The sequence below is a fragment of the Eleginops maclovinus genome, chromosome 4 (genome assembly GCF_036324505.1).
Source record: "Eleginops maclovinus isolate JMC-PN-2008 ecotype Puerto Natales chromosome 4, JC_Emac_rtc_rv5, whole genome shotgun sequence".
Lineage (NCBI taxonomy): Eukaryota > Metazoa > Chordata > Actinopteri > Perciformes > Eleginopidae > Eleginops > Eleginops maclovinus.
In genome coordinates, this window is record NC_086352.1 from 10,748,103 (window position 1) to 10,772,690 (window position 24,588).

At 40.6% G+C, this 24,588-nt stretch overlaps 1 protein-coding gene across 1 annotated transcript in view; it reads right to left on the reverse strand.

Annotated features, from left to right (window-relative positions):
• Positions 1-24,588, reverse strand: part of LOC134863818 (protein unc-13 homolog C-like) — a 93,587-nt gene that overhangs the window by 59,353 nt on the left and 9,646 nt on the right. The window contains 11 exon segments of the mRNA XM_063882541.1: positions 1,315-1,478; positions 1,705-1,820; positions 3,964-4,133; positions 6,925-7,066; positions 11,391-11,618; positions 12,592-12,786; positions 12,789-12,810; positions 17,422-17,493; positions 20,235-20,313; positions 21,819-21,865; positions 22,510-22,532. Of these exon segments, the coding sequence (XP_063738611.1) occupies positions 1,315-1,478; positions 1,705-1,820; positions 3,964-4,133; positions 6,925-7,066; positions 11,391-11,618; positions 12,592-12,786; positions 12,789-12,810; positions 17,422-17,493; positions 20,235-20,313; positions 21,819-21,865; positions 22,510-22,532 (1,258 nt within the window).

Below are 24,588 nucleotides of genomic sequence, written 5' to 3' on the forward strand. Positions count from 1 at the left end.
TGTATTCCAAAAGAAAAGGTGCAGATTGGTGGTGCAATTAGAATTATTTTAAACAGCAGATCTGCATGAGATCCCAATTATGGGATCCTGCAAGTAGTCATTTACTATTAAGTACTAACTGAATTGGGTAAATGCAAGATAAGTCATAAGCAAACAAGGAACACAAGATAAGGGGTTTTAATCTGGTGCTACAATCTGTTCACATAATGTTTGTATTGGGAATTATAAATGGGCTGGGCTTTTACCAAAATGGCTTAATTCTTTAGCAAGTAAAAATAACATTTAGTTTGGAAGAATTAAGCATATTGCTTTTTTTCTAATAGGAGTGTAGATCTTATTGTCTGAACTTGGTAGAAGCCTTGAGGTGAAACGTATTTCTTTGAAGCAGGTGGGTTAGTACAACACATTGCAACATCCGGCAGTGGGTCAGTCAGCAAGGTTCGATGGTTCAAGCCCCCGAACAGACCTAAAATATAGAGTGTGGACTGCTACTTGGAGAGGTACCAGTTCTCCTCCTTGGCACTGCAGTGTTGCCCGTGAGCAAGGCACCGGATTCCCCCCCCCCCCCCCGACCCCTCCCATTCCCCATTACTCCCCGGGTGCTGTACAATAACTGGCCAAAGTAGAGATAAGTTTCAGTGTGTGAGCATGGATGTGTGACAAATAAAGAGGGTTTCCTCCTCCCATTCTACCAGTTCTACCAGTATGAATCATCAATCAAAAATAAATTAACTGCACACTCCTTTCGGATGGAGAGTGTGTGACAGAATAGACACTGAATACAAATTGGGTCAATGGTACTTATATCAAAACTGCAGTAGCAACTAGTCTACTGGAAGTCATGTAAAATGAGATGCATTATGCAGACTTCTGCACTGGTAACCTGCATGACCTTGATCAATATTCAATGCTTTTAATGTTTCAGGTGGTGTGTCTGTGCATGCATGTGTGTGTGTGGAAGTGTATGTGTGTGGAGGTGTTTGTGTGAAGAAATGAAGAGAGACATTGAAACATAATGGATGGACAGGGTCACTGAGGATCAGAGAGATGGAGAGAGGGAAACGAGACTCTTTATGTGAGTCCATGATCAATGTGACCGAGGCAGGTTGGGAGTTTTTCCATGAGACCAGCAATTAATCAATCAAACTCAGGAGCTCGATAGTCCTCCAAAGCTCTGATTCTGCTGAGGAGACATCTTTACTACTGCTCTTCTCCTTCTTTCCTCCTTCTCTCATTCCTTCTTCCCTCCACTCTTCCCAATGAGACAATGAAATATTGGTGAGGTAAAAGGCCATAGATCAGGGTGGTACTCACGTCATAGCCTGATAGATGGACTCCACTCCGTATCTCATGGCGAACTCATCCACTATCTCCTGAGACACGTCGTCAAAGTAGACCTTCCACGCCTCGTCCCCTTTCACCTGTGGTATCTTCACCACGCCGCCGCTCTTCACCTCCGTCAGGTAGTGGAACAGGTTCTGGGAGATAACACAGAACATGTTAGGGTGATGGAGCGCTGCACTAAATGACCCTTATCACAACTTTTAAATTGTCTTTTACAAAGCTCTAACTATTGATTGTTGCAAAATCCTGTTAGTTTGCTTTATGATGTAATCACAACAACCTTTTTAATACATGTCTCCCCAAAGATAATGATCGAGTATCGGAGAGAAAGCTCATTTTGGTTCATATAGTGAAAGTTACCTCATGTAAACAGGTGTACTGGCCGTGAGGAGGAACCACGTTCTCCTCTCCTTTCATCTCCACGCTGATCTTGAGTCTGATGGCGCCAGATACCGCAGACTTGTCAGTCCTTTTATCTGTAACACACAACCAAACGGGGTTAGTCATGATTTAACTGATAAGGAACTGCCAATTAAAAGCCACATGTTAGGGAGGTTAGCTTACATTTGCCTCCCCATATCCCAAAAAAAAACAACTCTTATAGTGAAAAGACTTTTTATCCTCCACAATCTTTATTATTAAACACGGAGTAGCACCAGTGGTTTCTAAATTGTGTGTCATAGATCTGCCTTTAAATGTTTCCACATAACAGCTGATGATCAAACAAGGTATTAACAAAAAGATATAACTTTTATTCCATTCAGCTTATTTGAACAAGCTCCAGCACATAATTGGCCCTAGTCAGTGAAAGTAATACACAGCATTATTATCACTCTCAATTAAAATCTGTCCTTGACCACAGAATAACAAAGTGACATAAAAAACACTGATAGAAAAACATTCACTGATAAATGACAAAACATGAGTTGTATGACATTGTCTCCTTTAAAACATGAATGGCATCATATCCGTACACGGCCATACAGAACAACTTACATTTGCTATGTGCTATGATTGGTTTAAAGTTAAGGGGGGTTTATTTTCTTTATTATACAGAACATGCACACTTGTTTTTGCTATGGTCTGCTCCAGAGTTAAAGCTGCCCCCCTCTGCGCTCCAATATATGATTCATCACAACTGAGGGAAATTTCACCCTAGCCATTCGGTCAATAGACAGACAACTGAAAAATAATAACGTGACAAAGCGACAGCGACTAGCAAACTGTAAACACAAAAGCCCAGACTGAAGTGGAGCTGAAGAGGCTTAGAGAGGAGAGCAGCACACACACCACACAGAGGCATGTTTAAACATTCATTGTGGACATTTAAAAAGGCACAGAGCAGCAGGAGAGTTCAGGGGTCGAAATTACCACAAATTGCTTCCCTTTAGCTGGAGAGGCAAACAAAGACATCATCCTCCTTCATAGTGCTTCAACACAAGTGGAGGCTCCTATAATGCTGCCATTCAAGCTCACGCAATGGAGAAACCGGTGATGTATGAGAGGAAACAAGGAAAGACTCTGCATCAGGAACCACACTTAATGTATATTCATGTTCTGTGTAGTGCAGAGGGAATGTTTAGAGAAATAAAAACCGTTTTATGGATATATACTATAATGCTAATGGTATGTAAACGTTATGAAATGCTTCATAATCATACAAATGACAACTTGGGCTGTGAACACATTATTTTGGTATCCAAGGGTGTGTCCAAAGACTAAAATTAGAAACAGTCAACCTGGGCTGCGGCAATTGGTCGATTAGTAGTTTTTAACCGACATAAAACAATTTGGCAATAAAGCAAACACTCTTGTTCTAGGATCTCGAATGTGACCATTTTCAAAAAATTGACATCACTGTCTTGTGAGAAATTTGTAATGCAATTTCCTTTCCATTTTCAATCATGGGTTCTGTGGCTCCAGAGGACTTCATACACTGGGTTGTGATAAATAAACTACACCAAAATATGAATTACTCTCCTGGGAATATTACGTCTAGCTCTTTCATTGTGAAAGGTGAGAATGAAGGAGTTTTATCTTGTATGAGTTTTCTTTGTTAATGTAGAAAGTAGTAATAACTCAGCTGTTGGTTCAGATTATTGCACCTCTGTATGATCTAATACTAAGGCACAACTGAGCCAGTATCAAACAATCTGATTGGTTGATGCCTTTATTTGAGGTTCAAAAGCTCATAAAAGCTCTTTTTGGGAACTTTTTAAATAATGCTGCTTTTTCCCGTCATATAATATTCATGTAGTATTCAGGACAAAATCAATAGTTCCAAAAAATATATGAATGTGCAAAACATGCCCAGTGTGCAAAGGCCTTGTGTCTGTTTTTCATTCAGGCAAAACTCTTGTGTGGCTCCTTGCGTTCAGACAACATTAGACATTTGAGGTTTGGTTATTTTTGTTAAACTGAGAAAGTTTTGTCATTATGGTGTCAATCCTGGGACTCAGGTTTCATATCTATGTTGTACTGTATTAAAAAAATCGATATACATCTCATAATATCACACAAAGTGAATATGTTATCTGGATATGTGCCATTACAACTGCCATCATTAGTTTGGGTGAATCAATATCCCTTGTGTACTGACTCTGAGATCAGATTACATACCTAGATTGTACCAAACATCCATCTCTCCGCTGAGAGTGCGGACCTCGATGATGGTCTGGCCCAAGAAGTCGTCCGACTCGCGCTTGAAATGCTGCTTTACCCGAGATTTGATGTCATCGTCTTCGTCCCACACTCGCACCTTGATGCGGTCAGTGGCGTTGTGACATTCACTGCAATTTGGAAGATGATTATGTCAGGTTTTTCACAACAACATGAACAACACTTACCGCACATTCAGTACCAGCATCAGGTCGGGTTATTTAGTGGAGCAGAATGACATCCAAATGCACAATTCAAGCATCAGTGCAAGTTCAGGAAACCTTCCTGACTCTTTTCCAAGTACCATATTGAGAACAATGCTTGCCTGAATTTAAATGAGTGTGTATTTGTGTGTGCACATTAGTGTGTATGAGTGTGGAGAAAGGAGCTATGGTTGCAAGGAGGAATTACTCCAAGACATTGCATGACCTTTACTCTGCATCCCTATACATCTCCCAATGCATGCTAATATAATCAAAGAGCAGCATGGTTCAGAACAGTATAGCATTGATGGAAAGGTTTGTTTATTTGTGAAGGTCCCTCTCTTTGGTCCTCTTTGCAGCGGTGCATCTGACAGACTTTTCACAATAATGTCTTTGCTAAATAGAACGGAGGTGGCCAAAGCACTTAGCCGCAGATAAGGGTCAGACTGTACGGCTCTGGAATTAAAACCGACAGATTACATTTTGTTCTAATGACATCTTGGGTGCGACAGCCAGAGAAACAGTATCTGCAGTGTTTTTTTTTAACTAATCCCTTTCCGTGGGAAGCGCTGGCTGATGCTGCTCCACTAGTCTGGGACTCTCTGCCAAGCATACAGTAATGCATCGCTCTATTAATCTACATCCCTGTAGTAATGGGAAAGAGTTTTATTACAGCCCCCAACGGAGTCTCATTACAGGTGTGGAGCCCCGTTTGAAACTGGCATAGGACATCCAGACACAAATACACACACACACACACACCCACACACACACACACACACACACACACACACACACACACACACACACACACACTAGATATGCAAAACATCTCAGAAGCCAAAAACAGAACTCTAAAAATAAATTCAACACCAGCGTCACATTTGAAAGAAAACAACAACAAATAGAAACATACAGACGGGAAACTCCAGAGGTATGATGCTAGAAATCTGACTGTCTGCATGAATTAAACAAAGATGTCTTAGCTGCTATCTCTTTGGTTAAAACATAATGCTGTGGATCAGATCAGGAAAGGGGGTCCCAGGTAAAAGTACAATACAAAATAAATAAATAATGAAAGGTTTTGGCTGGGTTTGACACCCATTGTGGGTTGGGTAAGTGGTTTACACCTGAGTCTAATTATACGTCTACATTATGTTTGTGTTATAATAAATATTAAACCCTGAGTTCATATTGATTTCGGCCAATTTTCACATCCAATCATTCTTTAATTTTTCTGTACTCATGTAAAGCACATATAATAACTTGAATAAATGTATTTTAAGGTTTTATTTTACACAAATTAATATATTTTGTCTAAGCCATAACCGTGTGATGCAGAAGCTGCAATCGGGGAACAACTGAATAAATATAACTGCTGTAAAAACCAGTATAATCTGCTTTAAGTGCTTTGGTTTGGATGCAGGATGGGAAACTGATGTCTGTTTGGTGACAGTAGGTGATCCGGTGAATCGTCGCCCTGTGAGAAATGCTTGTTGTTTTGCAAACAGCAGCAGTCTGATCAATAAACAAGTATGCACTGCAGAGTGTGAGCAGTGCAACCCGAGCTCACAGCAGGAGGTCTGCTATTATGTCAAAATCTACTTGATGTGTGAGAAGAGAGTGGCACATTCATGACTCGTGTGTGCTTTTGCAATTCTCGCTTAAGTGGTCCAGCTCAAATTGTGTGCAATCTATTCATGTTTGATAAAATGTAATAAGATTTCTTGGTTTATAATTATATACTGGTTTCTTTTAGGCTTCTTTCGTCTGTGAGTCCTTTGTTGTGCGTGACTCCTTCAAAACCTTTAAGGATTTCATGTTTTTCGAAAACATTTCAAGGCCTGGAAAAAACAATTTTGAAATGATGTGCCTTTCAGGGTTATTCTGGAGAGTATCCTGCCTATAAATGACACCATGAGAAACATTTTAAGTCATTTTAATATACCTTTGCTCCAACCCTCCGGACTGTTGGAAACCTGATGAAAATCTGATGCTCAAAGTGAAACTAAACACCTACAGATAACTACTTTCAAATACTATTTGCACCCAGGACTGAGTTGAACCTTGAAACTCTCAAGAGGAAATTACATGTTTTATTTTCAACCTTGATCTTATTTTCAGAGTTGTGTATCGGGGTCAGCCTTACAAGAGTTGAACAGGTTTCACAAAAGCTCCCATTTCCTGCATTTTCAAAACTACTTAATGGGTCAAGTAAATGTTTAATCCACAATCCACATCCTGCTCAATTTACAGGTTAACCGACTAAAATAAACACAGTTTCATTTAGTCCGTGTGAAGAAAAATAAAATATTCCAACAAAAGGCGAGGCAGAGGTGATGTAACCAAGGAGAAAAGCTTAAAATAAAGGGACAGATGTTTGGTAATAACAATGGAGAGGTCATACTAAACAAACAACAAGCCAGATACTACTAAAGCATTTGCGTACAAAGTGTTTATTTTGATGTTAAAACAAAAAGGTTAATCCTTGTGTTTTCTAAATTGTTAGATGTCATTGTTAAGCTGCCTTTAGCAGGGATTGAATTGTCCCAAAACTCTGCAGTGCATCTGGTGCGTAACATGTCATAAAATCAGTGATAGTAGAGTAATTGTCTCTTACGTATTTACTAATGCCTAGAGATGACCCTGAACTGCTGATTTTTAATCTGAGTGTGGATTATTTTGTCGGGCAGAGGTCAAATTAATAGAAAGCACTCACAAGTAGAACTTCTCATCCCAGACTGGGTTGAGGTTTCCAAAGATGGTCTTCGTCCTGCGCTTGGTCTTGCCCACCTGGACGGTGACGTAAGGGTCGCTGGAGCCTGTTTTATCCTTGGCCTGTAAGCCCTGCGCACTCATTACTGAAAAAACACAGGGTTGGAAGAACAATAAAGGATAGTAAGTACCACAAGCAACAGATATGTCACCATCTTTAAGCTTTGATATGTCCCTAGATTTATTATACTGAAGGTATCTTTCCTTGAACTTAATTACAACAGTACTGAAATCTAATTTAATTCACTCTATTCCAAGGGACATATTATTTTGGAAGTCATAAATAGGAAGCATTGACCTGGTGGGTGAAGTTTTACAGCAGCCTCTCAATCCCAGTCATAAAGCTACAATATGTGTCTACTGTGCTGAGACTTAGAATCTGAACACACATACACACACACACACACACACACTCTGACAGAAGGAGGTGCAGAAAGGAGAGACAGTAGTATTTCACCGCGCCATAAAAGGGAAAAAGGACACTGGAGCATTAAATATGCATAAGTGACAGACTAAATAATTCAGGGTACATATATATCCCTCAGCTCAATGCTGACAGAAGTTGGAGGGGAGGATATAGAGGCTGAAGAGCCATGGCCTCCTTACTCCAGGAGAACTGAACATCAAATGCCTCCCTTAGTAAAAGAGTGGTCAGAGACTGCGATATACATAGAGGGGTCGTTTTGCTTAAAGGAATCAGTCAGATGTCCCACAGCATCACAGCTCATGTCCGAACAGAGGGTCTGCAAGAACACAACTAGCTCCATCACATTTCCTAGAAGCAATTATCCTTCCCCCACCCTTCTGTATGAAAAATGGCTTTTTGCCACGCCTTTAAGTGTGGCTTCATTTTGCATCCCCCAATGCCTTGAACTGAGTAAACTAGGAGCATGGTCAGGGTTTTGTTTATTCTATATCTGTATTGAATCCTGTTGAATCCTTTACTATTACTATAATTATGTGTTTATGGAATCAGGGCCATGCAAAACATACATGAATATCGAAAAGAGTAGAAATTATATAAGCCAAATTTGAGCAAATAGCTTATTTTTAAACTGCAGCCTTGGAGGCGACACACACAACAATCAACAAACACTTTCAAACAAAGAACAACTCATTTAAACAAAAATGCAAATCACAGTGAATGCGATGCTGGAAAAACTATCTGCTCACTTTCCATTTTCTTGCACCACAGGAAAAAGAGTGAAAGTCTGTGCACATTGTAAGCTCAGCTGGAAACATATTCTATTACTGATCCTGTTAAGCAGGGTGCGATTTGTGGGGGGGGATGGTGAGGATTTCCCCCCCTCTGGTTTTCCTATCCCTACCTCTGCTAAATTATTTTTATCTCCGGTGGGGACAAGGATTTCCCCCCCTTGATAGCGATGAATGCAACTTAACTGCTAGCCTACTTAAACTCTTGAAATTTAACGATCTTCAGTGTCTTTACATCAGAGTAGGCTTCAGCAGCCTTCTGGCAGACGGTGCATATTTCTGAACGTCATCGAACACAAAAACATTGTAACATTTTTGTGCGGGAACTTCGCAGGAAAAACAGCGCTGAACCAAACATGAAACGCGTTCAGAGCAGCATATCATCTTACTTTACAGGACCCATTTGCAGAATTGTGGATAGAAGAGGGCCGAAATGCTGCAGACAATGCCCCGATAGGAAAAACGAAAAAGCCACCACAAATTTGTCACCAGAGCCGACTGTTTACTTTGTCTAGTTTTCCAGACCTGTCCCTGAGTGTTGACAGCACGTTGTGCTATTTAGTGAATTATTTTGAGTGTTTGATTTAAGTTAATTGGAGGGTCTTTTCATGGAGAGCATTGATGCTGTTCTATGGTGCTTTCTGCCTGTTAGTGCGTACGCATGTTTTTGTGACGTTGAATAGAAATCCATGTATGGGTTATTAAAAGTTTTGCCATGTTGTGATGGGGACTAATCCACGGACCCGAAAAAAGGGCCTGTCTACTTTTTGCGTTTTTTTCTCCCTAGTTATGCAAGTTAAAAGTCCAATGTTCTTGTCTATGAATAAATTAAAAAAAAACATCCCCCCCTCTGTTTTCTTGTCAAATCGCACCCTGCTGTTAAGGTTATAAACGTAGTAAAAATCTTCAAAGGATTAAAACTAAGTGTACAAGACTGCCTTTTACTACAAAGTCATATTGATTGGAGAAGAGCAGAGTAACAGGGGTGTGTTTGGCTTTAAAAGAAAGTAATAGAATTGTTTTCAGGCAATATAAACAAGGGAAAATCTTCTACAGCGATGTAATTAACTCATTCTTACTTTGTCTTTCTGTAATAATACGGCAATCAGTGCGTTTGTGGGTACAATGCTGATTAGTAGATCATGTTTCTTTAGCAAATGACTGTATAGTATGATGATAGTACCAGCAAGTCAAGGTTTATATTCACTGGCAGACCTTGTAGTGTGCACATTAGCCAGTATGAGAATATCTCATGGTCGCTGAGAGAGTGCTGCAGAGTAAATGCCAGTCGGTATTTATCTAATGAACGACGAATAAACACCAACTCAATAACTACATCTTAAAATGGGACGTTCAATAAGCCCCTGGGAAATCGACTGAAGCAACCATGCGTCATTTCAATGTCTCTCTCTCTCTCTCTCTCTCCTTCTCCTTCTCCTTCTCCTTCTCCTCCTTCTCCTTCTCCTTCTTTGCTATTCCCACACTTTCCCATCCTCCTTTCTATTTGTCTCCCTCCCTCTCCGATTATATTTCTCTCCGGTGTATTGGCATTGTGAGAAATGCGAGGTGAGCAATAAATGAGCTGGGCCTGGCATAGCTACCACAGAGCTGGATTGAAGTCGAGGGGTCGAGGTGACAAAGCTAACTTCCTGACCTTCTTTCTCTCAGTTGACTTGAGATAGAATAATACCCAGCGATGTGTAATGTGTATGTAAATGAAGTAGTAACATGAAAGAAAGCCTTGAAATACACAAGGGTGATTTGTCTTTATGAAACGAGGATAAACAATAGAGGTTATGTAATCAGGTTGTGAAAAACACTGTTGTTATTTAAAATTAAATGAGGACATGGGATTCAGATGCTGTTAAAACAGTTAACAGTTAACAAACATAGGTTATGTAAGTTACGGAAGAACACACTATGAATTTTACATTAGAAGGGGCCCTACTTTGCTCTTTTTAAGGTTCATATTTGTATTTTGTGCCTCTACTGTGACATGATCTCCATGCTTCAATGTTCAAAAAGCTCTTTATTTTTCTCATACTGCCTGTGCTGCTGCACCTCTTTTCACCCTCTGTCTGAAACCAGAGCCCAGTCTGCTCTGATTGGTTAGCTGGCAGGTGATTGGTCATCCGCTTAGAGATGTCCCACCCCTAAGCCTTGGGATTATAGCCTTTGCAGTCCATTTACATGCACAAAGACCTCCGTATCACACTAAAGGAAAGGGAAACCCCCCAAAGCACCCTTTTTTTTTTTAAACTGTTGATCTGTTAATCTGGTTTGAATCCACCAAACAAGTGCCCAAGGTACTAATACTGCCCTAAAAATAATTTCCCTTCAGAGCATGCTGTAAAGTGCTGTACTGTCAAACTAACTCACTTTGAAGACACTTTGATTGGCATCTCTGAGAGAGCTCTGAGTGTGGCTGCACACCGTACAAATCGGTATGCTATTGACCTCAAAAAAGACATGAAGATCTCTGTCAGCTGCAGCAAGCACTCCGCCACTGCTATAAAACATTGCTTCTTTCTCTAATTCTGTTTGCTGTGCCTCTGTTTAACATTTGGCAATTAAAACTTTTAAGCCTTTCCACTGCTCAATTCGTGTCTTGTTTCAGTGGAGCGGCATTTCCAGTCTGACCTACTATTTGAAATGAATATGTTACTAAAAAGATGTCATTGTCTAGTCAAATACATAGTGAATGAGTTAAAGAATACATGTCCTGTCTTCAAAGATGATAAAAAAACCCTAACCCTAACCCCATTACCAACCAATCACATCTCCCAAAAATCCCTAATCAATTCCTATTTCTATATCTCATTTAATATGCACTGATGATTGGTTCAGCGTCAGGGGTTAATGACCAAGATCTCGAGGTTAATCACAAATTGATACTTAGAATAACAATATTTGTCATTTGAGATGAGCATGACTGATAATGGCAGTTTTGTTGACTTGGCACCAGAGGACTGAACAAGGAGGTTATAGTTCATGGGTTAAGGGTCAAGGGTCACCTGCTTCAGTATCGCATTTATAAAGCATGTATCACTGTTCAGATGATTGATGGTTAATGTGCAAATGAGAGCTAATAAAAACTCCTTAATCACCATTAAAAGATGATGTCATAGTGAGATTATGAATCCAAATTTGAATGAATGTTTTGACTTACGATATAACTACAGGAACCAGGCTAACCTGTAATGCTGATTTTAGCAGACCACTTGGAGGTCCCATCCAGAACAGCCTGTTTGGCGGTCTTCAGATGACTGCTGAATTCTTCTTTGGTGACGTGGAACATCTCCTGGATCACCTCAAACACTTCGGGAGTGTTTTTCTCGCGGATCTTCATGCGCTCCTTCATAGCCATGATGATATTCTGGGTCTTGTCCTCCGCCCCGTGCTTGGAGCTCTTCTCCACCGCCCCTGAAACAAGATGTCACAGATCTTAGTAGTCTGCATATTTAATATCCAGGAATTAGGTAAGAAAACTGGTGATCCATCAAAGTGCTAAAGTATCTATCATATGTATTCACCACGTTTGGGACGTTGGACTTATTTTTTAAATAACTCATGTTACATAACTCTCCGTCTCTTAAATACTGCAAGAGTGTACAATACTGTGTTATCTCATCCAGGAACCAATCCATTTTTGCCACCATGACTCTGAGTGTGTGTGGAGGAAGGGAAATAAAGGCGTCAGTGCTGGTGTATATGAGTGTACTTAATTATGTGAATGTGTGTCTGTTAGACAAAAGACGTGGCGGTTAATTCTCTGTATCTGATAACGGTATTATGATTCCAGACTGTGTTCATGAAAGCAGATTGAAATGTGATAAAGCTGAATCACAGCTCGAACTGCAAAACATTGTTCTGCTGGAATAAAACTGTTATAAAACACTGACTTTCATAACAGCCTGGGTGTAGCTAATCCACTTATAGTGTGTGAGGATTGCCGTGAGGATCATCCTGAAGCTGGCAAGTCACATTGTTCCTGTTTGACTACACTGTAACAACAAGGGGTGAGCCTGATTGAAAAAGCTGATTGGAGGCAGTGATGAGTGCGGTGAGAGGTGTAAATGCACCGTGTAGCAATAAGTGCAAGGAGATATTTAGAATGTATAACACAAATCCCCGTAACAGCACTGACATGTCCTGCAGGCCTTTCAATGTAGTGTTGGTATTTATAGAAATGTGGGAGATGAAGAGCTTTGTGGACACAGAAAGACCATGTGTTTATGTTGAACAGATTCAAATAATTCACACTTTCTCTCTCTCTCTCTCTCCAAAGACACAGAGCACTGTCCTCACAAAGGCATGATTGTGAATACATGCCTTTGTGTTTCAAGCCTTTGTGAGCTATACATCAAAGCATTATGGGATGAATGCACTTCCTTACTTTGTAAACAATCTGCATTAAGCAGGTCCTGGCACTTCTCGTGGCATTTGACGCCACACTCTGAGCAGCGCATGCCCTGGCGGGCGATGCCCCACAGCAGCCCCTCGCACTCATGGCAGTAGGTCGGTGCAGTCGCCGTCCACACCTCAAAGTTATGGGGTGTGGTGGATGAAATTGGGTATATCAAGGCCTGAGAGTTTTCTTGAAGACATGTTGTTTCTGAGAAGAAAGAAAGGGCATTGAGAAATGGTAGGAAATAATAAAGGTATGGAGACAAATACAATGAAGTGAGAAACAGAAAATCTACGGCTGACTCATGGCACTATGAGCTAGGGAAAATAACAGTGTTAACAACTTTAAAAGTTAATAAAAAAGCAACTTTGTACCAAGATTGCTTTTCAGAAATGTTCAATACATGGTGAGATGAGTGGAACAAGAGAGGAATATTCAGCACCTGCTGAGGGAACACAATAGACCAATGTTGTCAAATAAAGTTAATTTCAAATTGATTTGCGTGTGACTAAGATGAAATTCACAATAAAGTTCTGCGCCATAGTAATCTTATATCTCATCTTTTATGAATCAGCCTGCAGGTATTATTCGTCACGACTTTGTTCAATGTCTCTCTTAGAGAAAGGGATCTAACGGATTGCACTACTCCAAGAAAAAACATGTATGAGGCTTTGTTGATCCTTTTCTGATTACCTTATCATCAAATGGAGAGGTCAGCCATATGAGAGTGAATCAGTGTTACATCTCATTAAGCTTAGATTAACAGCATCCTTAGGCCACTGGCTTTGTTCACATTGAGTGGTTTACTGACTAAAGCTCCTACAGACAAAATAAGAAAGTCTTCTAGAGTCCTGTCTAGACTGATTGCTGTGTAACAGAAGCCCCTTCAAATTGAATGCTTTAGTGCAGCAGCCCTGCCATCCACAAGGACTGGAAAACGGCCCGGGACTTGCCAATTCTCGAAGGCAGAATCAATGGATGCTGTAAATAAGGTTTTTAAAAGTGAGCATTATCCAGATTGAGAGGGAGCGTGCAAGCGAGGGAGAAAGTGACAGAGGAAGAGAAGGAGATGTATTGCGATTGAATAAATCTTCAAGAGGTACTTGCTCTCCACTTCTTCTACGCTCCACTCCTCACCCCCCTCCCTTTGCTGTCGGCCCCATGTGTGTTGACAATGTGCTTTAACACCTGAAGAGTAGCCCTGCACTCCACCACAAAGACTGCTTCACTGCTCACTGGAGCACACTTACAGACACAAATGCCCACGCACGTACACTTGCACATGATTAAATGGCACCAGATGACAGGACAAGAAGGCCATCTAACATTTTGAGATGCTGTTGATGGAACAGAGAGGCCACTGAACCCTGGGAAGCCGTAATGAAACACAGAGGCAGAGACAGCAAGATTTTCCTTTTAATCTAAGGACGATGAGATGAAACAGATGTCTGAGATTCATCCACAACTTGCACACAAGCTAGATCAGGGACTCACCGGAAGCCTGCTCTTTGCCAAATGTACTACTGAACCGTTAAATAAGGACACAGCCTAAAGGAGATGAGTTAGCCAGAATTTCTGGTGGGCGTGGGAAATCTCAGAGACTTCTCTATCATGTGTTTTTCTCAAAGAGATGACTTGGCAGGTAAATAACAAATATCTATCATTTAGCCTATTTTTGACCTACCAACTAAAAGTTCAAATGGTACTAAGCAAGTATTACGTAAAACTGCTCCACCTTGGCATTTAGAAGGTAGTAGTTCACTATTCATCGGTTTCTGTCCCTTTAAATTTCCCAACCTCTCTCCGTCTTCTCACTTTCAGTCTTTGACGCTGGACGTCACACTGTGCAGCAGATGTGGGAAGAGTGCTGCATGTGTGAGACTCATGTGTTACACCGGGAGGTAACCCTGGTGATTTTGTGCAAGACACTGCAATAATTGATTGACAGCCACAGCCTCTGCCTGAGAGCAACATGACAGAGAGGAATCTAATCTCTCCTCCTCCTTTCACCCCTCCTTTCCAATTTCACCACCTATTGTCCTTGTCAACAACTTCATTGACCAAGCCGTCCTCCATGTCCTGCTCCATCCGTCAACACCTCCAATCTTTTGCTTTGACTATCTTTTCAGTCCTAACAAGGAATCCATGGTGGTTTTCATACGCCACAAGACAGTGGGGTTAAATTTGGATTTCTGAAAGAACCTTCAACAGAACTGATAAGACAATCAACAGAAAAATCATCACCAACTATATTGATTATCGATTCATCGTTAGTTTTTCAAACTAAAATCATAGACACTGCTGCCTTTAGCCTAAAATAAAGCTATTTCTGGATACTCTATGTTTCATTATATGATATAAGACAGAATTGTCATACAAAAAAAAAACCAGTTAAGTAATAAGGTTCATTTTAAAGATGTTTTCATCATGAATATGAATTATTGGTTTTAAATAGAAGGATTATGCATCACTTTTCCAGTAGAGCTGCAACCATTTGTCAACTGATCCGGCAATTGACAGAAAAATAATTGCCAACTACTTTCATAATGGATTAATTGTGAGTCATTTTTCATGCAAACATTTCAAGAAAAATGTTGCCTTTCGCCTCAAATAATGGAGATGCTTTTTCTCTGATTCAAGTTAAATTAAAAAGTAAATCACAAATATGACTGTATATAAACTCAATGTCTTTTGATTTTGGAAATACAAAACAAGACATTTAAAAGGCATCATGTCAAAACTAGCAGGGACATTTCTTATGTTTTTCCAGAACATACAAATAACTGATGTATCTCTATAATACGCTGCAGATAAATCTATACTGAAGAAAAGATCATTTATGGCCATCATTTTAAATTCAATCGAATATTTCTCAGTCTGGTAAGATTCAAACAACCATTCAAAAAGATGGCGGGGGACATCAGAGGAAGGCATTTTGAAATCAATGTCGTATAATGTTGCTGCCTGATGACATATGAACCGTCTTCAAGCAACGCATCACATCGTTTTTCCTGATACTCTTTGACCCATGTCAGATCGCGGCACCCTTCGTCCTTTGTACAACTGAGTCAATGCCTTTGTCTCAGCAGGTAAGCGCAACCCCAGTTCATGTTGACGGTGACTGTTAAAAGGCTCTGGTGCTTGGATCACATGCAGCCCAGAACATTGAGCGGACACACGGTCCGTTAGCCCACACATAATGTTTCTTTCTGCTCTAAAAAGCAGAAACATGGGATACATGACGCATGAGCAGAAAGGGAGAGTTATAGATACGTCAGCAATGACAGAGTAAAATATTGTAATCATATTAAAATGTATTACGCTGACAGAGGAGAAAAATAGAAGAGGTAGGGCAGAGATGAGAAGAAAAAGAGGATGGAAGACAGAAGCACTCTAAATAGGTTAAACATCTCTCCCGGGACTGGGGGGCGGATTGTTCAACATGGCTGGCTGATCAGTGACAAATCAGGGCCAGAGGGTCATGATGAGGAGCTCTGATCTTCTCTTATTCTCGTCTTATGTCCCTCCATTTCTCACCATTCCTTTCTGCTCTCATCCCTCCAACTCCTACACACTCTTGAACAGCATATGGCTACTGACTACACTCGCAGTCTTCACAGGAAAGCACTCTCCTGGACTTAAAGCAGCAGATAAAACTCTGACATCTGCTCGTCCTACTTAGCAAGACCACACAATCGGCAGCTTTGCTCGGAACTGGGCTCCCCTCGGCCACCGATTATTATTATTCTCTTTCTTTGCTTGCTCCGATTTAGATTATTGCACATCTCACCCTGAAGTCCTTACTTACCACTGTGATGCAATCTCCATTTTTGCCCAATAATCATTTCCCTTCCTACACCAATTAACAGTGTGCATCCATCATGTCATTTCTCCCTCTCCAATCCCATCTCGGGCATGAGTCGTTCATCCCTAAAGCCCCTTTCATAAGACCCATAGCTATTAGTAAGCAATCAAGACCCTGTCACTGTAGGGCAACGGAGCATGTGGACCACGAGGGCCGAGTCAAGTGATACGGACATGTACACAAATCAGTGTGCACAAATTGATGTCTCATGTTGGAAAAGATGAAATATTTGTGTTTGATGCACACAGTAAGCCGATAATCTCCTAGGTTTATGCAGCCCCTTGTTGCACACCATTAGATATGAAATTGTCTGCTTGTTTGTCTTGCTGTGAAACTGCTTTCTCCTGCTGTTTGCAGTCTATAATGCCACTTCCCTGAGGGAGGGAAGAATTGCAATCAATTAATGTGGAGAGAGCTTTAGACGTGTCTCACTCCACCGACAGGAACAATATTCCTTCTTCCATAGCTTTCTCTTCCTCCATGCTCAGTGGTTATTAGGGCATTTAAGAAAGGGAATGATGGGGCTATCTTCCTGAATCTCTGAACTCCTCCAAATAATCAGACGGAAGGAGCAGTGCGGAAGGAGTTAGCAGCTGGCCACAAAGCCCCTTTTAATAAACTGCAGCATGTTTTATAGACCGAGTCGGGTAGACAGATGATGGCATGCTGTGTGAACATCCAAAGAGAAAAAGCCAGTAACTAATGCAATCCATCTCATTTTGGAATCATGTGCTGTATTTCTGGCACTGCGAACCCAGGCCCTAAAGTACAACGGCCTCAGCAAACAGCCCAGCCATGAAGGTTTGTTGCTGCACTCTCCTCTCAAAACACCACCCCCTAAAATATAATGAGAACATGGGTACAGCATCCCACGTCCCTGCAATATATCCCATTACCCATAAGCCTCCACAACGAACAGACAATTACTTTTCATGCAGCATGTTAGTACTCACCAGGTCCACATCATTCAGGGTGGACCGGTTCACCAGAGCGAACGAGATGCCTGCCTTTCGAGCAGTGAGGGTCTGAGAGAAGAAGGGGAGAAGAGAGACCATCAAGAAGGATACATCCAGCAACAGGTTTGACATATCTACAGTGTTGTACAGTGTCTGAATGGATTTACAGACAGCAGGACGTAAAACATGCATCTAGAAAGTTGAAGAGCTGGTGAATGGATAGTAGTATTTTTTTTAAAATAAAAAAGGAAAGCCGTGCAAAGAATTGAGGTACAAACATAAAATCATTTGAAGAGAGGAATGACCTAACAAAAGTACATGAATAGATCAAAAGAAAAAATAATTCTACAGACAAAACATTAGTCTTTAGCTCTTGTTTCTTTAGCTTGTGAACAAGTGAAAACAGAGTGAGCTTACCAAAGCCTGTGATTTCCAAAGAGGCCGTGAACAGACAATGAAAGAAAGGAAGAAATTGAATTAGACAAGAAGTGGGTGGATGAATGGTGAAAGCACAAACAGCAGAAGAACTGTATTTATTATCCAAACTGAGCACACAAGTGTCTCTACTGCCATGCAGGACTGCTGGTTAGGCCGCAGCCCTCTAGAAAGATTCAACTATTCATCAAGAGAGATTATACAGCCGTTGCATGATTTGTTTTATCCACTCATGCACTGGAAGTTACTAAACTGCAGTCATGCTTGGCATTTATATTCAGTTCTCTGTTGGATGAAGCTTTGATCATATTTTCTGCTGTCTGCTCTGCACATTAGTTTGACACATACTGAGAAACACAAGACGCACGCACTCACGTATGGGTGAAGCCAGCTGTACTGCACAACACAGACTCTCTCACACACACACACACACACACACACACTCACTCACAAATTTACTCAAACATGAAACAGAACACGCCCACACAAACAAGTAACAGACACACACACAGATACACATATGTAAATTAGCTGTTTTTTTTTTTATATCCACTGAGTTTGAGTCACCAGAGATTGTTAAACATGTATCCCATACTGGAGAAAGTTACGATATTTAACAGAGGAATGCAGACATGGACAGCTGACAATATTGGATCAGTCTTTACCACGACCCTCTTGTGTGTACAGCCCAGCTATGGTAAAGATCCATGGAAGCCATGGAGTATGTAGGAGGGAACGTGACCTCTACATGAACCGTGAGTGTTGATGTAAGTTTATCAACATGCACCAGCACTGCTGAGGTTGCTACGGGCATTACAATATAACCCTGTGTCCAGATGATATCCATTCGACTACAATATAGCATCAAATGCATTGTGAATCCATTTTCAACACTCTTTTTTTTTGTTTGTTTATGTTTTTGCATCCCGCCAAGGTGCGGGGGGACCCTGCTGTCCGTTCCAATTAAACGCTGCTGCTGCCCGGAAGCAATCACACAGCAAATGGGGGTCATTGACAAAGGAGAGGCATGAAAGGGGACCAATTAGTTTGCTGAATACTGACTTCATCCCACGTGTAAAAGGCTTGCTCAGTGTCACTTTTACATGATTTAAAAGCCTCACACAGTTAAATCAGAAGTCAATGAAGTCTCTCGGATATATTTTTGGGTTGAGTTGTCATCATTTCAAGTTAAATGCAATCTTTTTTAGACACCTGCCGAGCAACCATAAAAAAAAAGAAAAATATGAAGAAAAATGCCCAAGCATCGGCGAGGCTGAAATCTGACAACCCACTGAAAAATATCACCCATAGCTGTTATGGGTCTGTGTAGGAATGGCAAATATACACGCAAAATCCAAAAAATAATTAGATTTAAAAATGACAACCCATACTTACCAAGACATTGTTGGTTATTAATTTCATGAGAGATATGGACAAATACAGCATCAACTCATGTTGTTCACTGTAATAAACATTCATCAGCATCTACGTGTATGACATCAAGCTGCATCATCATATTTCACAAGAAAGATATATATTGTAAGAATATTAAACAAGTTGTTTTTAAATAAACTTAATTTAAGAGCTCTGATTATTGTTTCCAATCTTTTGATTAAAATTCATGAAGATGAAAAAACGAACATACACAAGACAGACGGACACTGTGCAGCACATAATGGACAAACAGTAAGAAACAAACATGAATAGTATTGGCACGACAGCATGTTGTCCCTCAGAAAGGCTAACCATGTGGCGCAGTGCTAGAGTGGACTGCTCCGCAACATGCGTCTCTGTGGGAAATGTTACAACACATTATGTTGCAGTAAAAACAACTCGCTAGGATAATTAATCAAGCCATAGAGTTACGGCTAAGGTTACATTAAAAACTGCTACAAAGCAGTGCTCTGCATTCAACAGAAGAGCTTTCAGTGGTTGCTTTTATCACCAATCAACCTTTTACTGGCGTGTTTTTACCACAAGAACTGTTATGAGTTTTTTTCAAAGCTTTTTAGGTTCCAGAACCATAGCAGGTCTACCTATATATGTGAGGAAAGCATTTGTATCCCCCCCAATTGTATGCGTGTGTAACAAAGAAGTAAAAGAAAATACATATCCAGAATAATTACCATTATTGTGTTAGAGAATACAGCTCAGAATAAACAAGGGTCATATAACTACTAGGCGGGTCCAAGGATATTATATGGCGATAAGAAAACAAAGTCACTATCATAATGTGTTCCTAGTAAAGTTATTATTGGCTTCTGCAGGGGTCCATACTCACACAGAGCAGGATTTCACCAGCGTGGCACAATGTGGGGTCGCTCAGATAGATTTGACATAAATCACACATAACCTTGTTGAAGCGGATGACTCACCAGGTCTCGGACAAGAGGCACTGTCCTCTTGCGGCGTAAATCTGGCATGCTGTCAATACCATAAAGAATACTGCCAGCCCTGGAGAAGCAGACAGATTTAAAGTGTATTAATATCATAATAATGCCATGCTGGGGGAGACATTACAACGGAGAGAGGGGGGCCTTGATTTACACAGCCGGCAATGCCATGGATCATGCCTCCTACCTAACCTGTCCCACCCCGTCTTCTGCACTTCGCATGGTGCCGACCACCACCAGTGGAGCTCCATGTAAACCCCAGAGGTGGAGAAAGTACTCAGATATTTTAAGTACAACGTAGTAGTATTCAATTGTAGAAATACTCTGTTACCAGTCAAATTAAAACTGTACAAATTGTAGTATTTTACTTAGTAAAAGTACTAAAGATGTTGCATCAAAACCGTCTTTAAGTACTGTTAAAAGCACCCACAATATTGTATGGCCAATTTCAGATTAATACATACTCAAATACTTATATTATAATTATTGATGCCGTAGGTGTTGATCACTCTATGTCTCAGCAGGTAAAGTTGGAGCAAATGTGTATTAGTTGATTTATGTTTTGTATGAATTATTTAAACCAGGAGACTAGCTTGTATCTAAAGCTGGTAAATAAACACAGAACGGTAAATAGTACCGCATTGACCCACAAAATGTAGTGGAGTAAAAGCATGAAGTAGCATAATGTGAAAATATTCAATTAACTCAGATTTTAAGTAAATGTGCATAGTTAAATTCCACCACTGGTAATCCCTAATCATCTGCTGTATCTGTAAAATCTGCCTCTTTCACGTTATTGATTGTATGGCTAAAAGTGTAAATTATTTTCTCCATTCCTCAAAAGTAGACACTTGAAGATGACGTCTCCTCAGTCACTTTCTAATCTCTAGGTTTTTTCTTACTCTCCATCGTCCAACTCTCTTGTGCACTACTTTGCTTTCCCATGAGGCTCTCAGTGGCATCACCTCAACTGTCACTCAAAGTCTCTCTAATGACCTCAACATGACATCCAGGCCCCAATGCCTCCACAAAGATAAAACTCCTCAAGCTTTCCTGTCAGCGCTCTCAGCGACATCAGTGGTGTGACCCTAAAGATACACAACGTGACGAGCTGTACCGGCCCTTGCCTCTCCCGACGGCCCGTGCTTCCCGCTGCCTCTTTACAGCAGGCTGCAAATGGCTGCACAGTCCTAGCATTAGCTGGGGCGATGGCGGTTAAATATGATTATTAGCTGCTTTTTTTTTCATGACAACATCTGTCTTTCACAGAGGTTTTTTAAAGTGATCGTTTGAAAGCTTTTCCGAGTCATTAATTAGGTGTGTGAAGCCGAGAGGTTACATTTCTTTACAGATGTTGTGAAAGCATCAAACATCTTTTATATTCAACTTCTCGCTGCGGTTGGTCACAAAATGGGGAGTGTCACATCCTAACAGGGACTGCATGCCAGAGAATCAGCATGTCTGCAACATTTGTGCTTCATGTGCCTCAGCATGGGGGAACAAAACAGCACAGCAGCAAAGATGTACTTATAAACAGATTAGATCGGGAAGTGAGCCACAACTCACCCTCCAGACTGCAAGCCGAGCAGTTTGGGGTCCAAAAGACTGCGAGGCTGTAGAAAGAAGAAACACACAATGTAAAACAAGTACTACAAGGTAAGTGCAAAGAGCTCAACACAAAGCCAACAGGAGCACAATTAAAACAAAAGAAAAAGCATTGTGACTTAATGTGCTTTGGGAAATACAGTACATTTGGAGGTCCTTTCAGGATAAAAGAAAATGATAGGGGAGGAGGTGTACAGCACAGGGAGAAGGGAGGGAAGCACTAGAGGCAAAAGACCAAATTATTCCACATCAATGTAATTTGTGGACTGAAGACTGAGAGTTTCGCCGCTCTCTGTGCTTCAGGCAGGGTTTGCCTATTGTGTAACACTCGCTCTTCACTGACCAAAAAGTTCAGTTTGCAACACAAATCACTGTCGGAAAAAAGGGAGCAAAACGGATAACCAGCGCAAAACAACAACAACAGGATGACTCAAAGGCACAGGATGCATTTTCTTTCATACTTCCAGATATCATTTCTACAGAAAACAGCTCACACACTCTAACGGACACAGTCAGGTATTCAAATCCACTCCAAAATACAACCTTAATCCACAAACCACCAAAGACAGATTTAAAATCAGGTACACAAAGACATGCACATGCTAGAAATCACAAGGGTTCGTGTGGTTGATGATTAACAATGACTTTAAACCTGTGTATCCAAAGCTCCGTTGTCTGCAAGGAGAAAATGACAGAAATGTGGAGTGTTAGGTAGGAGCAGCTGGAAAATATACACACTTAGTTAGGCCACTTATCTGCTACCACTACCTGATGACACAATTCTGTGGTGCTAAACAACTTATGCAGAAATGGAGACACAGTCAACATTTGCCTCAGGGAGAATGGCTTTGAACTCTGAATACCCTATAAAGTAGAAACAGTGGAAGAAAAAAAAAAAACAGGAGGCTCTCAGATGAAAAGTGATAATATATCGTGTATGTAGATTAAATCCATGCAGCACAAATTTAAAAATGATGCCTTTGATAGATAACATTACCCGAGTTAACCATCATATCTATAGAGACATGGGACATTAGGTAAGCATAAGCGGTTGGTTTCATATTGCCGTTTTAAATGCAAACAGCAAGAGGGCAAGCTCTTTGAATAAGCAAGACTGCAGAGGTGTAATTACTGTGCTATTGATCCATGGGTGATAAATGGCAGCATAATCATGACCTAACATGTTGCAAACAGAAAACAGCTGTTCGCAAGAGAACAATCAAATTACTGCTCTGATTAAGACGACATGATACACGGGTTCTTGTCGGCATGCAGTTACCGCACCATCAGTGTGAGGCAATGCAAATGAGATTCTTTCACTGGTATCTATTCAAATGTGTTTGGTCTGCTTGGTTGAAAGTTGTGCCCCGGCAAAAAAAAATCACATCATTAAAATATTAATTGATAAACATTAAAACAGCAATTATTCTGGAACCGCACATTGATTGAGAACACAGTACATAGCATTTGTGGGATGCTGTTACACGGTGTGCTTTAGGACCAATTGTGTTTACCACAAGTACATGTCTTTTTATAATGACGGTCCTTTTGGAGGCGCCAGTTCTTTAAACGGGACATACTATGCTCAATCAGGTTCACACTTGTATATTGGCCTTATAATAGAACATGTTTACATGGTTTATTGTTCTGAAAACACCTTATTTTCCTTAGTATATCTAAATATACCTGTATTTACCCTCTGTTTGAAATGCTCCTTCTTAGTGCCTGTCCCTGTCTGCTGTTATTAGCTTGCGAGGGAAATTGCAAATGTATTTCTCAAGCCATTGTTGGAGATACTCTGAAAGATGTATATTCTTTTAGGCTGATATGTGCCAAAAAGAAAGGCAGCCAAATCTGAATGGCTTGTAAATGCCATGTCTTCTGACTGAGGCAGACTACAAACAATTACTAGGTTGTCTTATTTCACTCAAAATGTATGTTTACAAGCACTAAAAAATGAATTTTGCAGGATTTCTCCAACTTGATATGCATTCCAGTCAACGAGATACCTTTTTACAATTTAACTATTCAGGTATATCTATTTCTGGAAAAGTTTATATTTGTAGAGACACTGGATAGGCGATATATAAAAAGGCTGCACACTCGCAGAGACACAGCACTCAAAGGAGAGCTAAGCTGAAAGTGGGTACCATGGACAGTGATCAGCTAAGCTACTTTCAGTACTGCTATACAAGATAGAGCCATCTCCTTCAGCAGCGAGTCTGCAGCTGCACTAGATAAAGCCATACCACAAAGATAGGCTATAGGCTGCTGATATAAACCTCATTTCACAAGGTGCCTTAAATCTGTGGAACAAAAATGTAATTGATTGGCAGGAAACAGCCTCTCTGTGTGCTGCGGGCACATGTTGAGTTTCCAGCAGTAACAGTAAATCCTGTATTTCAGTACCGACACACATAGTCACTCTGTATATAGATCCAAGCTTGCCAGAGCAGAAAAGCCTGCACATGGCAGTATAACCAGGACTGACCCCTGCTCCAACACACACAGAAACATGTGTTTTTATATGGATGATTTCAGGCATACATTAACACAGAGACACACTAATGCACACATAGTGGTGTGTGTCTTGGTAGAAATAGAAAACACACAGCGGCAGAACTAGTCCGCTTTGCCAGTATGAAAATCAATATTAACTGTAGAAACCCTTAATCAGTGATGACTGATGTGGAGGATACCCTTATTTTTAGAGATATTCAACACAATAAGT